Consider the following 13,720-nt stretch of genomic DNA (forward strand, 5'->3'; position numbering starts at 1 on the left):
AATGCTTGTGCTGTGCAGGGGCAGGGTACTGACCTCCCTGGGAGCAGTAGCAAGGCGCCGTGGCCAGGCTCCTCCATGGCGTCCAGGCACTCGGAGGGCACAGCTGAGCCACCGGCGCTGTCGGCATCCCCTTCGGCTTGCAGCTCAGGGTGCACCAGGGTGCTTGTGTCCTCGTCGGTGAAGGTCTCACACTCACTGTAGGTGCTCTCGGAACCCATGTATGCGCTGTCTGTCACCTCGTTGGCCTAGGAGAGAGCGCCAAGGGTCAGTCCCACACCCTGAAATGGTCACATGTCAGTAAACCCCGACGCCCCACACAGTGCTCTGCTGCAGGCATCAAAGAGACAGCGTGGAGAGACAGCCTCAGGCAGGGCCCCCAAAGCACCTCTAAACAGAAACGTTAGCTTACAAAACAATCCAATATTTTTGAAAACTGAAACATAGCACATGTTCCAAAGCAGAGTAAGTACTAAAGCAATTTTGAAAGTTAGTTGTAGAGGTTACCCAAAACAGGAGGTATCCAACGCCATAGGATTAAGTGTGAGTGGAACCACCCATATGGCTACCAGCACTGAAATTATTTCTATCCAAAGAACGGTATAAGAACATGCGTTTTTCAATTAAAAAGTCACCATCAATATGTGTTATGTATGTTCAGGTTACCGCTTTGAAATTCAAGTACGTGGTTTAACCTCAAAATTCTAACCCATCAATTATTTAACCAACCCACTGTGTTCACTGGTTAAAGATCTTTCCACAGAACCTACCTTTATTTCCACTCTTAAGGACCCAGCACCCAGCACAGGGTCTGGCAGCGCAAATGACTTAAATCCAAAGAACTATTCAACAGGCCATTTTCAATTTATAACCTCAGCTGTAATTCCAATGCAAGTGCACTGGCTAGGGAAAGGAGCCAACATTTCAGGCTCAAAAAAATCTGAGGTTAACCACTTGCAAACAAGTGAGATTCCAGAAAAGGAGTTGGAAGAAAGTGCATTCTGTCCAGTTGCTCTGGTGTCACAAGGGGACAGTGTGCTTAGATGTGCCTGGTAACAAAAAGCCCCCCATCCTCCGCTAGCTTTGAGGGCCTCTCCTGGCTGCATTCCCGGGGTGCCTTGTCCCATCGAAGAGGCGTGAAGGGCCCAGGTCGAGCTGGCAAGAGCTGAGCACGCCAATGACAGGCCAGGGTCCATCCGTGGCCAGCCCATCCACCAGCCCAATGCCCCTGCACTGGGGTCCCAACCACTCTGAGTCCTGTCAAGTGGGACTGGGATTAAGAGACCACATAGACAGGTACAGAAACTTGGAGGACTGTGGGGCCCGCGAGTCCCTGGGGAGGCAGAATCTCTGCCCAATGTCTGTAAGGCCAGAATGAAACAGAATAATGTGAGAGCAGGCACTCATTGACGTTACCTCGTTACCTATGTTTCCAAAGGAAAACCAAATCTTCCTTGGAATCTAAGGCAACTAAGGAACTCCTAAAAAGCACTCACTTCAAAACCTGAAACCAGGAAATCCCTTTCAGAGGCATGGCCTCTAATACTGTTTAACATCACCATCAATGAGCAGGTACCACTTTCTGCCAGGCTCAGGACTGGCTCTTTGCTTCACGGATGGGCAGCATGGGCAGAGACGGGCAGGGTGAGCTAGGCAGGCTCCTCAAAGTCAGGGCTGGCCCTCAGGGTAGGCACAACAGAGCAGGCACAAAATTCACAGCCAATTCCTGGCTTCTGCTGAGGGGTGGCTGCTGGTTTACTGCCCAGGTGACACCGCACACTCACAAAGGGGGGGCTGCCCGAGAATCACCCAATGGCGGGAGGAAGACCTCCCCCACCCCCTAGACTTCAAACAACAACAAAGACCAGTGTTGGCTATTAGTATCCAGACGAAAACTCCTAAAAGAAAACAATTCCTCATCTGCAAAATAGTCCCATGCAGCCCTGCTCACCTTGACTACTTAGTCCTCACACCTGGGAAGCCAGCAAGACCCACACCCTCCAATCCCCACCAAACAGGTCCATCAAGGGGCCCCCAGACACTGACTGGGGACCCTGAGATGATTTCCTAGACAGAACAGGAAACAGGACTTAACTCCTGAGGTCAGCTTTTTTTTTTTTTTAATTTATTTTTTTTTCAACGTTTATTTATTTTTGGGACAGAGAGAGACAGAGCATGAACGGGGGAGGGGCAGAGAGAGAGGGAGACACAGAATCGGAAACAGGCTCCAGGCTCTGAGCCATCAGCCCAGAGCCTGACGCGGGGCTCGAACTCACGGACCGCGAGATCATGACCTGGCTGAAGTCGGACGCTTAACCGACTGCGCCACCCAGGCGCCCCTGAGGTCAGCTTTTAAAAAAACCAACGAACCAGCACCTCTGAAAAGCATGACGCTCCTCTCTGGCCCTCATGGACTCCGTGCCCTCGACGGGCAGCTCAGCGTGTGGCAGGGGGCTGAGGGCCCTCTCCCCAAGATGGTCCTGTCTGGCCCGCATGGACCCCCTGCCTTCGACAGGCAGCTTAGCGTGTGCCAGGGGGCTGAGCGCCCTTTCCCCACAATGCTCCTCTCTGGCCCACATGGACCCCGACCCCTCGATGGGCAGCTCAGCGTGAGCTGAGGACCCCCAGGAAGGGAAGGAGGGTCCAGGCACTCGGGCCTGTCTCTTCTGTGTGCAAGGAGCCCACCCGAATCGCACAAGTGAGGCTGGGGCTGTGGCCTAAACCCTCCCTGGGGCTTAGCCAGGACAGTTGTGGGTGCAAGTCCCTGTCCACGGACACAGAAACAAGGAGGCAAAGGGGTCACAAAGCGGCCCGCCGCAGGCTGGGCATGGAACTCTGCTCTAGGGAACTCACTCACCTTTTAAACAGGTAGGGCAGGGCAGGGCGAATGTTCCCCTCCACCCTCCACTCCTTGTTCCTCAAGCAAAGCCATTCCTCCGACACAGAAGGAGAGTCAAAGAGATGAGCCCTGTTTCCCATTTCACTGAAGGCTTCATGTCTGCACTTACACTCCAAATTATAAACAGTGTCCCGGAGGAGGTCGGGTCCTGGAGTGTCAGGCACCCGCTGGGGGTGCTGAGCTGCAAATAGCCTCTTACCGGGCGGTCAGAGCCCCAGGGCACAGGAGCTGCGTGTTCTACACCTCCTCACCCCCTGAGGGTCAACTTTTACGATTCAAGAATGCCGTGAAAAAAATCCCAGCAAGCCAGGCAGTTTTCCAGAGTAGCAAGGTAAGCATCTGTCTTTTCAGAGAAGCAGGCAGAGCTCACCTCGGGGTGGGGGTGGGGGGCAGTCTAAAGACACGGGACAAGCTCACAGACTTGCCCCATCAGCTCAAATTTGCTACCACAAGGGACCCAACTTTGCCCGGAAGCACACAAATCTATGCTATCCACTTTCAGAGTACTTATAAACTCACAGGCTGGGATGAACTCACTTGAAAATCAAGTGCACCTGGACAGCTGTGCCACACGCTAGCAATGATGTCACCGGTTACAAGGAAGCAGGGTTCAGAGCCACTGGCGAGGGGCTCCCATGTGGCCAACACTGCCCAGGGTCTTCACTGTCCAGGTCATGGCCCCTCTGTGGGACGGTGACTGTTTGTTTCTGTGACCTGCGGGCGCTAGCCTGGGCAGCCTCAGTGGGCTCCACGCACCAGCCCCAGGAAGGGTGTGCTCTCTGAAACAGACGCCCTCCCCCCAGAAAATACTCAGAATTCCTCCCACGGAAATACTGGGGACATCTGTCCAGATCAGTCACTAGCTTCGTTCGACTAACCTTGCGGCCTTCCTATCTGCAAGTGGTGCTGGCGTTTCAGCAAAACCTTCGTGCTCCCTTGAAGGTAACGATGAAGCCTCAGAAAAAAGTTTAACCTGCTCCCAGACACGCTCCATTAAGCGTCCTGCTGTGCTGACTGACGGGGGGGGGGGGGGGGGGGGGGGGGGGGGGGGGGGGGGGGGGGGGGGGGGGGGGGGGGAGGGGGAGGGGGCAAAGTTCAGGAAGTGTCCTTGTTGGGTTTTTAACAGTCACTCCTCAAAACAGTGGCTTTTGTTCTTGACTTTCAAACCTCTGTTGTAACAGTTTACAGAAAAGGCACGGTCGCCATCATTTTATTAAGGAAGCTCTTTCCTCTAGGGGCCTTGGTAGGAAGAGGGAGGGACAGAGAAGGCACAGCAGGGACAGTTCTTATCATTTCTGTTTGTGCCAGTTCTCTGACCCTCCCATGGTCATGGCCCTTCCAGAAACCCTGGGGGCAGAGCTCCACCCCCCCCTCCAGCACGCTGCAGGGCCTGGGGCACTCCTCCCTGCATGCCTGCCTCGTCCCCTCCCCTCCCCTCACTGCTGCCCTCACCCCTCCCCACTCCTCAGGGAGGCCACGTCCTAACTCTCCTAGGGGTGACTCGAGCAAGGAGCCTACAGGAAGCGGGGGGGGGGGGGGGGGGGGGGACCCCGGAGCAGCCCACCAGTGGACTGCAAAGCACCCCTGCCCCCACACCGCTGCGTGCTGGGCCAGAAGTCATTACAAAGCTTATTTATCTCTGAAGGTCACCAGAAGACGGTAAGATTTGCAAGTAATGCCCATATCTTCCACCCATATTTTTACCAAAATTTTTTCTTTTAAATGTTTGTTTTTGAGACAAAAAGTGTGTACGTGCACACGAGGGGGTGGAGGAGGAAGGGCAGAGAGAGACAGGGACAGAGGATCCAAAGCAGGCTCTGCACTTACAGCAGCGAGCCCAACATGGGCCCGAACCCGTGAACCACGAGATCACGACCAGAGCTGAAGTCAGAGGCTCAATGATGGAGCCACCCAGGTGCCCTTGAACTTGGAAGATTATATGACATGCAAGCTTTTTTAAAAGAACATCTTTCTAGAAGTTTCACAGTACCTGGTCCCAGTCCCCTGAAAGTTACACCTAAAGATCATAAAAAGACACGGAAGAGCCTTTTTTGGGGGGAGGGCCTTAAATTCACATTACTAAGCAAGAGAAGCCAGGCAGCAAAGGCCACACACTGGATTCCAACTCTGTGACATTCTGGAAAAGGCAGAACTATGCATACAGCATAAGGTCAGTTGCTGCCAGGTGCTATCGGGGAAGGAAGGGTGAGTCCAGGAAGCAGAGCATGCGGAAGGCAGTGAAACTCCTTGGCAGGATACTACACAGGGCACACATGACCTTGTCCACTTGTTAAAACCACCATGAGGGAGCCCTAGTGTACACAGTGGGCTTTTGTTAACAGCAACAGATCTGTACTGGATCATCAGTTATAACAAATGCACCACACTAATTAATGCAAGACATTCATGATGAAGGAAACTCTGTGTGTGTGTGTGTGTGTGTGTGTGTGTGCGTGTGTGTGTGTGCGCGTGCGCACGCGCGCGCGTGTGTACAGGGGAGAATGGGGACTCTCCGTACTATCTGCTTCATTTTCTGTAAAGCTAAAACTGCTAAAATACAAAGTGTATTAATTTTAAGTAACAAAACATAACCTTATCCTCCTTTCTGAAAAACAAATTAGCATCCTTTGAAATTTGCATTCTTTGAAACATCGGGTTCCCACCATGCCTTCCAAAGGTGACAAGCGAGCGCAAGGCGGGAGCTGGTACCCCCAAGGGTACCACACTCCTGTGGGCCTCGGGGATCCACCTGCACAAGGACGGGAAGATGCGGAGTTGGACAGGACCCCCGGGTCTGCTCTGCTCAGGGTTCAAGAGGCAGCCCCAACATCAGAGGCTCCCACACTTCTGGACCAAATGAACTCTTGGAAGTACAAAATGTGTTGATGCCTCCTACTACCCTGAGTGACCCTGTATCAGTGTCCTGGGGCAGCCACATCAAATGACCACAAACCCGGCAGCTTCAAACAACAGGAATGTATTCCGGCCAGCAAGGGTAAGCTCTTCCTGAGATTCCAAGGGAGGCTCCCTCCTGCCTCGTCCAGCTCCTGGTGGCCCCGACTGCATCTTTCCAGCGTCTGCTGCATCAGCACACTGCCCCTGTGTGTCTTCTCCTGGCTTCTAAGGACACCAGTCATTGGATTCAGGGCCCAGCCTACTACCCAGAATGATATCATCTCGAAACCCTCAACTTATTACATCCACAAAGACCCTATCTCCGGGGCGCCTGGGTGGCGCAGTCGGTTAAGCGTCCGACTTCAGCTCAGGTCACGATCTCGCGGTCCGTGAGTTCGAGCCCCACGTCGGCTCTGGGCTGATGGCTCAGAGCCTGGAGCCTGTTTTCGATTCTGTGTCTCCCTCTCTCTCTGCCCCTCCCCCGTTCATGCTCTGTCTCTCTCTGTCTCAAAAATAAATAAACGTTAAAAAAAAAAAAAAAAAGACCCTATCTCCAAATAAGGTCACGTTCACAGGTTCCGAGTGATCGTACCTTTCAGGAGACTACTATTCAACCCACTGCACCCACTATGATGATCCAGCAGAAACCTGAGACAAGGATAGAGCAGAAGATCCTGATGTAGGTGCTCGGGCTCCGCTGGGAGGGGGATAGAGGTCTGATGGTCACTGACTGCAGAAGTGTTGTGACCCCTCAGATGCTCTAAACAAGGAAAGAAGGACTCCCCTGACCTTAGGTACATTCCTGGAAAATTCAAGGGGTGTCCAACTGCAAAGAGGCTTCTCCACCTTGCTGGAAAGGGAGCCAGCCCCGCTCCAGTCATGAGAGCAGCCACCCTACATCACAGGGTCTCGCAGCCCATCTGAAATGTGACGCATCAGAATCCTGCCCTCCTGCAGCCCCTACTTGGCCACACATGCCCCATGTGACATCTGGTGCCCAATGCCAGGACCGGGCCTGACACCCCACAAAGTCACACGCAAAATGAACACACCAACCTCACCAAACAGGATGCAAGGTGGGGTGGTCCCTGCCCTCGGGAGGCTCACACTTGGCTGGTACTCTGGGACAAAGCTGTGGTGAATGCTCCCAGTTGGCCCAGAGGTCTATGCCAGCAGAAGAGATGGTCAGAAAGTGAACCTATGTTATCCGAGGTCTGACCAATACCTGGAGCAGCCTCTCAGAGCCAGGACACAAGACCCCAAAGGAAAGTAGTGAGTCCCTGTGGACTATGAGAAGCCACTCTGTGCAACTCCCTCATTTTACCAAGGCACCAAGGCTCACAGCCACCAGGTCACAGCCTGGCCCTGTTCCCTGCACCCCTCTGAGCAACAGAGGACTGAGGGGCTGGTGGCTACCATCACCACCTTCCCCACAGCTCTTCAGGCGCTCAGGAGTTTCTAATGTATTTTTTTAATAAGAAAAAACTGCAGGTCCAGCCACATGGGCTGTCCCAGCATCGGCTCACCCCTCCAACCGGAGGGGGGGGGGGACAAAACTGTGGTAGCCTCCTGTGACTGTGCTCACAGACCTCCGCCCTGCCATGCAGAGAACAAAACACCCACAATTGCAGGTGACACCATGTAACCATAGCAACCCTAGAGGCAGGTCGCAAAGGAGCACGAGGTGTTACAAGTCCCTAAACCCCAGAAACGACTTGAAATTCGGTAACATGAAAACCTTACACAAGACCTCTGCTCTGGCCTTGCTTGGCAGCCTGGCAGAAGGTGACAGCAATAGCACTGGAGAGCCCTACCAGCCCAGCCCAGCTCTCTGCTGACAACAGGCCCCAAGGGGACCGCCGTCAATGATCTCAGGTGAGCAGTGGTGGAGCAGACACCTGCCGACCCTCTGCCGCAACCAGGAGCCCCCCCAGCCCCTGGCCGCGGACACAGGGCTGCAGAGTGAGCCCTGCCCTGCCCTCCCTTCCACTTCCTGCAGAAATATCCCCGGTACCACTAAGTGGAGTGGGATTCAGAGGGCAGAAAGGAAGACGTGTCACATCAAACTCCCTCTCAGCCCCTCAGTGAGAACCACTTGCCTCAAAGGTAACGAAGTCGTCGAACTCATCGGGGCAGGCGGGCGGCTCCTCGTCCTGGGCAGGTGCAACCCCGCACAGCTGGCCATCAGACTCTGCAGGAGAGAAGACCCAGTACTCAGCAGGAAGCCTAGACCAGCCCCAGAGGCCATGGGGGAAGGCGCCAGAGGGGTGAAGGCGAGCCCTGCTCGGGACAGCCAGTGAGAAGCCCAGGGGAGAAAGCAGCATGGTTACGACGGGGAAGCACGTGCCCCCTCCCCCCAGAGAGGTGGTGTAGAGGCAGAATGATAAAACATTTGTTTCTTTAGACCCCCAACAGCACTGCAAAAGAGAAGGAGCAAGATCTCAAGCCCATGACACTGTTCACGGGCTTTAAAAAGTATCAGGTACCAGATTTAAATTTTTTAAAACTGTGTGTGTTTGGGGCCATGTAGGTGTGATGGAACTATACCAAAATAGCATCTTGCGCTCGGTGTTGGGCTCGCTGGCAGTTTTTATTGCCTTCATTTTTGCTAAACTTTATCTTTAGCAATAAATGTCTTATCTCATAATAAGGAAAATTTTAAATCCAAAATAAAGGGGTGAGTGGACACACCAACATACCGGGAGGTGAGCGCAAACTCCATGGGGTAGAATCCCCTGGTTCCAGACCCTTGCACACCTCACCCCATATACCTCTTCATCTAGCTGTTCCTTTGTAACCTTGTGAGTAAACTGCTAATGGTAAGTAAAGTGTTTCCCTGGGTTCTATGAGCCATTATAGCAAATTATCACACCTGGGGGAGGGGTACTGAGGACCCTGGATTCATTGTCAGGTCAGAGAGAAGTGTGGGTGGCCCAGGAGGGTGAAGTGGGGTCTTCACGAACTCTGACAGTTGGTGTCAGAGCAAATTAAATTGTGGGACACCCAGCTGGTGTCCCTAGAGAACTGGAGATCCCAGAGAACTGGAGAATCACTGAGTGAGGAAATCCCACATACTTGGTGTCAGTGTTATGAACAGAACACAGATCATAATAGGAATTACTTATTTAAAATGCATCACTTAGGAGCGCCTGGGTGGCTCAGTTGGTTAAGTGTCCGACTCTTGATTCTGGCTCAGGTCATGATCTCATGATCTGTGGGATTGAGTCCCGTGTCAGTCTCTGTGCTGATAGCGCAGAGCCTGCTTGGGATTCATTCTCTCTCTCTCTCTCTCTCTCTCTCTCTCTTTCAAAATACATAAGTAAACTTAAAAAAAATATTTTAAGTACATAAGTTATTTAATATATCTCACATGATCTAACGTAACATCAGTCCCTTATTTATTTTTTGAAGTAAGCTCTATGCCCAGCGTGGGGCTCAAACTTGCAACCCCAAGATCAAGAGTCACAAGCCCTTCCAACAGAGCCAGCCAGTCGCCCCCAGAGGACAACTCTGCCAATGGGACCACATGGGGAGAATGCTGCTAGCCATCCCCATGTCCTCCAGCCAGGCTCTGAAGACTCAGTGGTTCGAAGTTACCGCAAGAGCCCCGGTAAGCAGGGAAGGGAGAACAGATACTGAAGGGCCCTTCACCACACGGCAACGGCAGGACCCACGGCCATTCTGTCCTGTCTCTAAATGACTCTCTTGGGTTGCTTGGGTAGCTCAGTCAGTTAAGCATCCGACTTCAGCTCACATCATGATCTCACAGTTCGTGGGTTCGAGCCCCGCGTCCAGCTCTGTGCTGACAGCTCAGAGCCTGTAGCCTGCTTAGGATTCTATGTCGTCCTCTCTCTCGGCCCATCCCCTGCTCACGCTCTGTCTCCCTCTCTCTTTCTCTCTCTCAAAAATAAACATTAATTTTTTTTTAATAAAGGACTCTCAATTTAAACAGAATAATGCTTTCCCTTAACAACAGTGTAAATTGAAATATTTATGTATCGCGCAATTATGAGATGCCTTTGTCAACTCAAAGCTACTTTGCAGTACTGATCAAAGCCCTTATGCCAAAAAAAAACTCCTATGTGGCCTTTAAGAATCACGGGCACTTTTGTTGCTGTTGTTTCGCACCATTTTCCCCAGGAGTGTGGTTAAGTATCCCAGTGGGGCGGATGGCAGCAGGCAAGGAGGAGCATGGGAGCCCACACACCGGGGCCCCTGTACTGAGAGGTGGGGTCTCTGGTGCAGGTGACGCGGTGAAGGTTGCTGTGGACACAAGTTTGGGGTTTCTGGGGCAGGGGGTGGAGGGCCCCAATCACCCCCGTGCACGTGTCTTTGTAAAAAGCTACGCTGTCTTTGGCCTATGTCCCCTCTCAGATGTTAAGTCTTCCCTGCCCTCCGAAGCCTGAAACACAAAATTCAAAGCTCTCAAAACACAACCGATGGTTCTAGATGTGGATTGTGCTCAGCCTCCAGAGGTGGACAAATGGTCTTGCCCCACACTGTGGAGAGGGGGGGTGGGGACAAAGCTAGTGCTGCCATATTCCTCATGGGAACTAAGTATGATTGTTCTGTAAGTTTTCTTCATGTGAATTAAAACAATTTTCAGTTAAGTGGACATTTTTAATGTGCATTCATCCCACTCTTCCAGAGCTTGGGGGAGGGCGTAGCCAGTGTAATGGCCTATTTGTAGCAAGCAATCTGCAGCGCCCCCCCCCCCCCCCCCGCCCGGACTCATTCTATTCCTGAAATAAGGCAGGCCTGTGGTATGACAGTGAAAATCTCCCTGTGCTTCACTGCAAACTGGGTCAACACACCGCGTCCCTTGCTGTGTCGCCCCTGGGTGCAGAAGAGGCCCGCTGGCCAAGACAGGCCACCCGCACGCTGGAGGAGCACCGGAGACAGCTCCATGGAATGTGGGTCCGTGATCACATGCTGCACCCTCCCAAATGCTATCACGTCACAACTTCAAAACCAGCTTTGACTTGCTTTCATTACGATTTTATTTTCAGTCTCCTTTCCTAATGAAACTTAAAAGATGAAGTCAAACTACAGAGAAAAGAAAAACAAAGCCTGAGTCCCTGATACCACCTGGCAGTATGTCCGATGCAGGTGGGGCATCCCCACCAACACGGCCTCCCCTGAGCCCACATGGGCTGTGGACACCTGGAGGCCCAGCGCCTCACGCCCACTCTCGGATGCGGTCCCTGTGAGCTGGCACTGAGCCCAGGGGCCACTCACCCACCCACCCTGTGGGGAAGTCCAAGTCCTCCCTCGTTGCCCACAGCCTGGCCGTGTCCCCAGTGCCTTCACCTCCACCTTTTGACCCCGCCTGCCCAACCTGGCCACGGTGGCCTCCCTGCAGCCCCCAAACACGCCAACGCGCCGTACTCAGGCACCCCTACCCCTGCTTCACCCTCCTCCTGTAGCTGCTGTGCCTCGCTGTCTGTGGGCTGTCCTCCACTGGAAAGCCAGCTCCCAGGGGCAGGGGACACTGTTCTTCCACATGGGCTGTGTCCCTGGAGCCTAGATCAGTCCGGCTCGATGATATCTGTACCCGCACTCCTCACGGGCCTCAGCCGTGCCTCCCTTGGCTGCGGCCCTCACGCCGTCTGCTTCAAGCTCTCGTCGCCACAATTCCCCTCAGCCCAGCCTCTGGCCAGAGCCCCTCTGCCATGCACCCTGGCAGCAGAATGCGCCCCCATGGCCCACCACCTCACTTCGGGAGCAGGGGTCTGCTCTGTGCAGGCTAAATTCCAGGCAGGGGGACATCACCTGCAATGTGGCATCGCATTGAGACCAAGCCTCGCCCTCTGGGGACGCTTCTATTCCAGAATGTTCTCGCCAAAGGAAAACACACAGCACTATTTCCTGGAGCATGCATGCTAACTCTGGGACTGACTGGGAGGTTTTTGTTTTTAATTAAACCAAAGTGGAACTATTACCAGCAAGAATGAGAAAATACTGAGACTCAAACAATTCCTGTGGGTGCTCTGTGTGGTGCGTGGGCCGGCCCGAGGCAGGACTTCGCTGTGGTATCCTGACTTAGAAGCTCAGAGCAGCGAGGCACTGCTCCCAGGTTCAAAAGGCAGTGCAGCTGCAGCACTGGACAGACAGAACGCAGCTGGCCAGGTGCCATGAGGGTGGGGAGGGACCAGGTATCCCTGGTCAGGGGAGCCAAGAGAGGGGGCCCCAGGGGAGAGCGGGCTAGAGCAACTCCAGCCAGCTCCTCTCAGGCACAGCCCAGGACCCTCCCAGGGCCTCACCTCAGGCTCCCCTCTGCCAGCTCCTATGACAGACACAGGGGGACAGCCCACACAAAGGCAAGCAGGAGGGAGGAGGGGTGGCAGGTGCAGGCAGAGGCCCTGTCTCAGTGAGTCAGGGTGAGGTCAGGACTCAAGGACACAGGCCACTTCTCACACCACACCGATACCCATGTGCTCCTTGAGTCACTCAACTTCAAGACACATGCAACCCACGAGACGGCCCCACGGGGCAACAGCCAGCAGCCCCTCCTTCTCTGCAGATAAAGAATCAGCCTGTGCAGGGATGGCTCTTCTCCCCTGCCAGGCGTCAGCGGGTCACAAGTTTTCCAGGAGCGCTTGCTGACTCCCAGGTCACGACCCTCCAGGAACTCCTCCAGACGAGCTCCATTTTGCATGAACTGTGCCTATTAGAGCAGACCAGCCACCAGCCTGCCCACAGAATCCTGGACTGTGGCTGAGAGAGGGCCTCAGAGCCACACGGACGGCACCGGCCACCTGGCTGGCTGCCACACTGGGTTCTTTCCTGCCCAGACCCACGGGACCAGCTGCCACTGCTGTTCCCAGCCCCAACTCTTCAGAGGAATCTGTGTTGCTCAATCCCCCAGACCCAAGGAAGCCCATGGATGCTGCTGTGGCTGTGCCATCAGTAAGCCCACACACCAAGCTTCCCACCTGACAGGCGTGACCAGCACGCTGTGCATCTGTGGTCACCCAGGGAGATGGGTTCCTGTCTGTGACGGACAGTGGTCACGACAAACCTAGGGGGCACACATCATCACTCCTGGGGCCGGAGAACGGAACGGTGCTGACAGGCTGAGGCAGCACAAGGCAGTCCTCACACCCTTAGCCTGTCGTCCTTGTCCCTCTACATAGTGTTTCTAAGTAGTTCCTGTGAATTCCTGGATTCTAGAATTTTCTTCCAACATCCTGCATAGTACTTGAGGATTTTAGCATTAGCTTCTCCACCTTCCCTCTCCTAACCTTCCAAAATGGTTAAGTCCCAGTCATTGGTTACATAAACGGTTAATCTGTTTAATTACTATGACTGTGTAAAACGGCATTCATTGCCCAGCCACGCAGTATTCTAGAAGCACGTTTTCCCTCTTTTTAGCCTTCTTGGTTTTCCCGGCAATGTTAACTGCTTTCTGGGGACTTAGGCTTGGCCTCTGTACATCTGTCGCCTTCTTACCCCCAAACCATCAGGCAGAGCAGTGAAGCCTTCTCCACTGACCTACCGGTTCTGAGCTCCTCAGACTCCATCACCATCAAACCAGCACGAGGGTGAAATAAAGCCATCTAAAACTAATGATGCCACCATGTTTGTGAGACGTGCGTCTCCTCCCTGTGACACCGAGATCAAACAGACAAACACAGGAAGTCTCAACCGTACACGCATGAGCCCGTGTACTCTGGTCAGAGAGTAAGTATTCCACCAAGCACACACACAACACGTGTGAGACCCGGCTGTGTGGCACACCACGAAATAAACTCAACAAGGAACAGAGTGAATAGAGAAGCACGCCTGGATGGCTCAGTCGGTTAAGCACCCGACTTTGGCTCAGGTCATGATCCCGTGGTTTGTGGGTTCGAGCCCCATGTCAGGCTCTGTGCTGGCAGCTCAGAGCCCGGAGCCTGCTTCGGATTCTGTGTCTCCCTCTCTCTCTGC

General features: G+C 53.7%; 1 protein-coding gene across 1 annotated transcript in view; it reads right to left on the reverse strand.

The window, feature by feature from the left end:
• Positions 1 to 13,720, reverse strand: part of RAB11FIP3 (RAB11 family interacting protein 3) — an 82,168-nt gene that overhangs the window by 22,831 nt on the left and 45,617 nt on the right. The window contains exons 3-4 of the mRNA XM_043561140.1: positions 7,891 to 7,982; positions 34 to 245 (exon numbers count right to left, since the gene is read on the reverse strand). Coding sequence (XP_043417075.1) covers positions 34 to 245; positions 7,891 to 7,982 — 304 coding nt within the window. The remainder of the gene's footprint in view (positions 1 to 33; positions 246 to 7,890; positions 7,983 to 13,720) is intronic.

This window comes from Prionailurus bengalensis, chromosome E3, assembly GCF_016509475.1.
Source record: "Prionailurus bengalensis isolate Pbe53 chromosome E3, Fcat_Pben_1.1_paternal_pri, whole genome shotgun sequence".
In the NCBI taxonomy this organism is placed as follows: domain Eukaryota; kingdom Metazoa; phylum Chordata; class Mammalia; order Carnivora; family Felidae; genus Prionailurus; species Prionailurus bengalensis.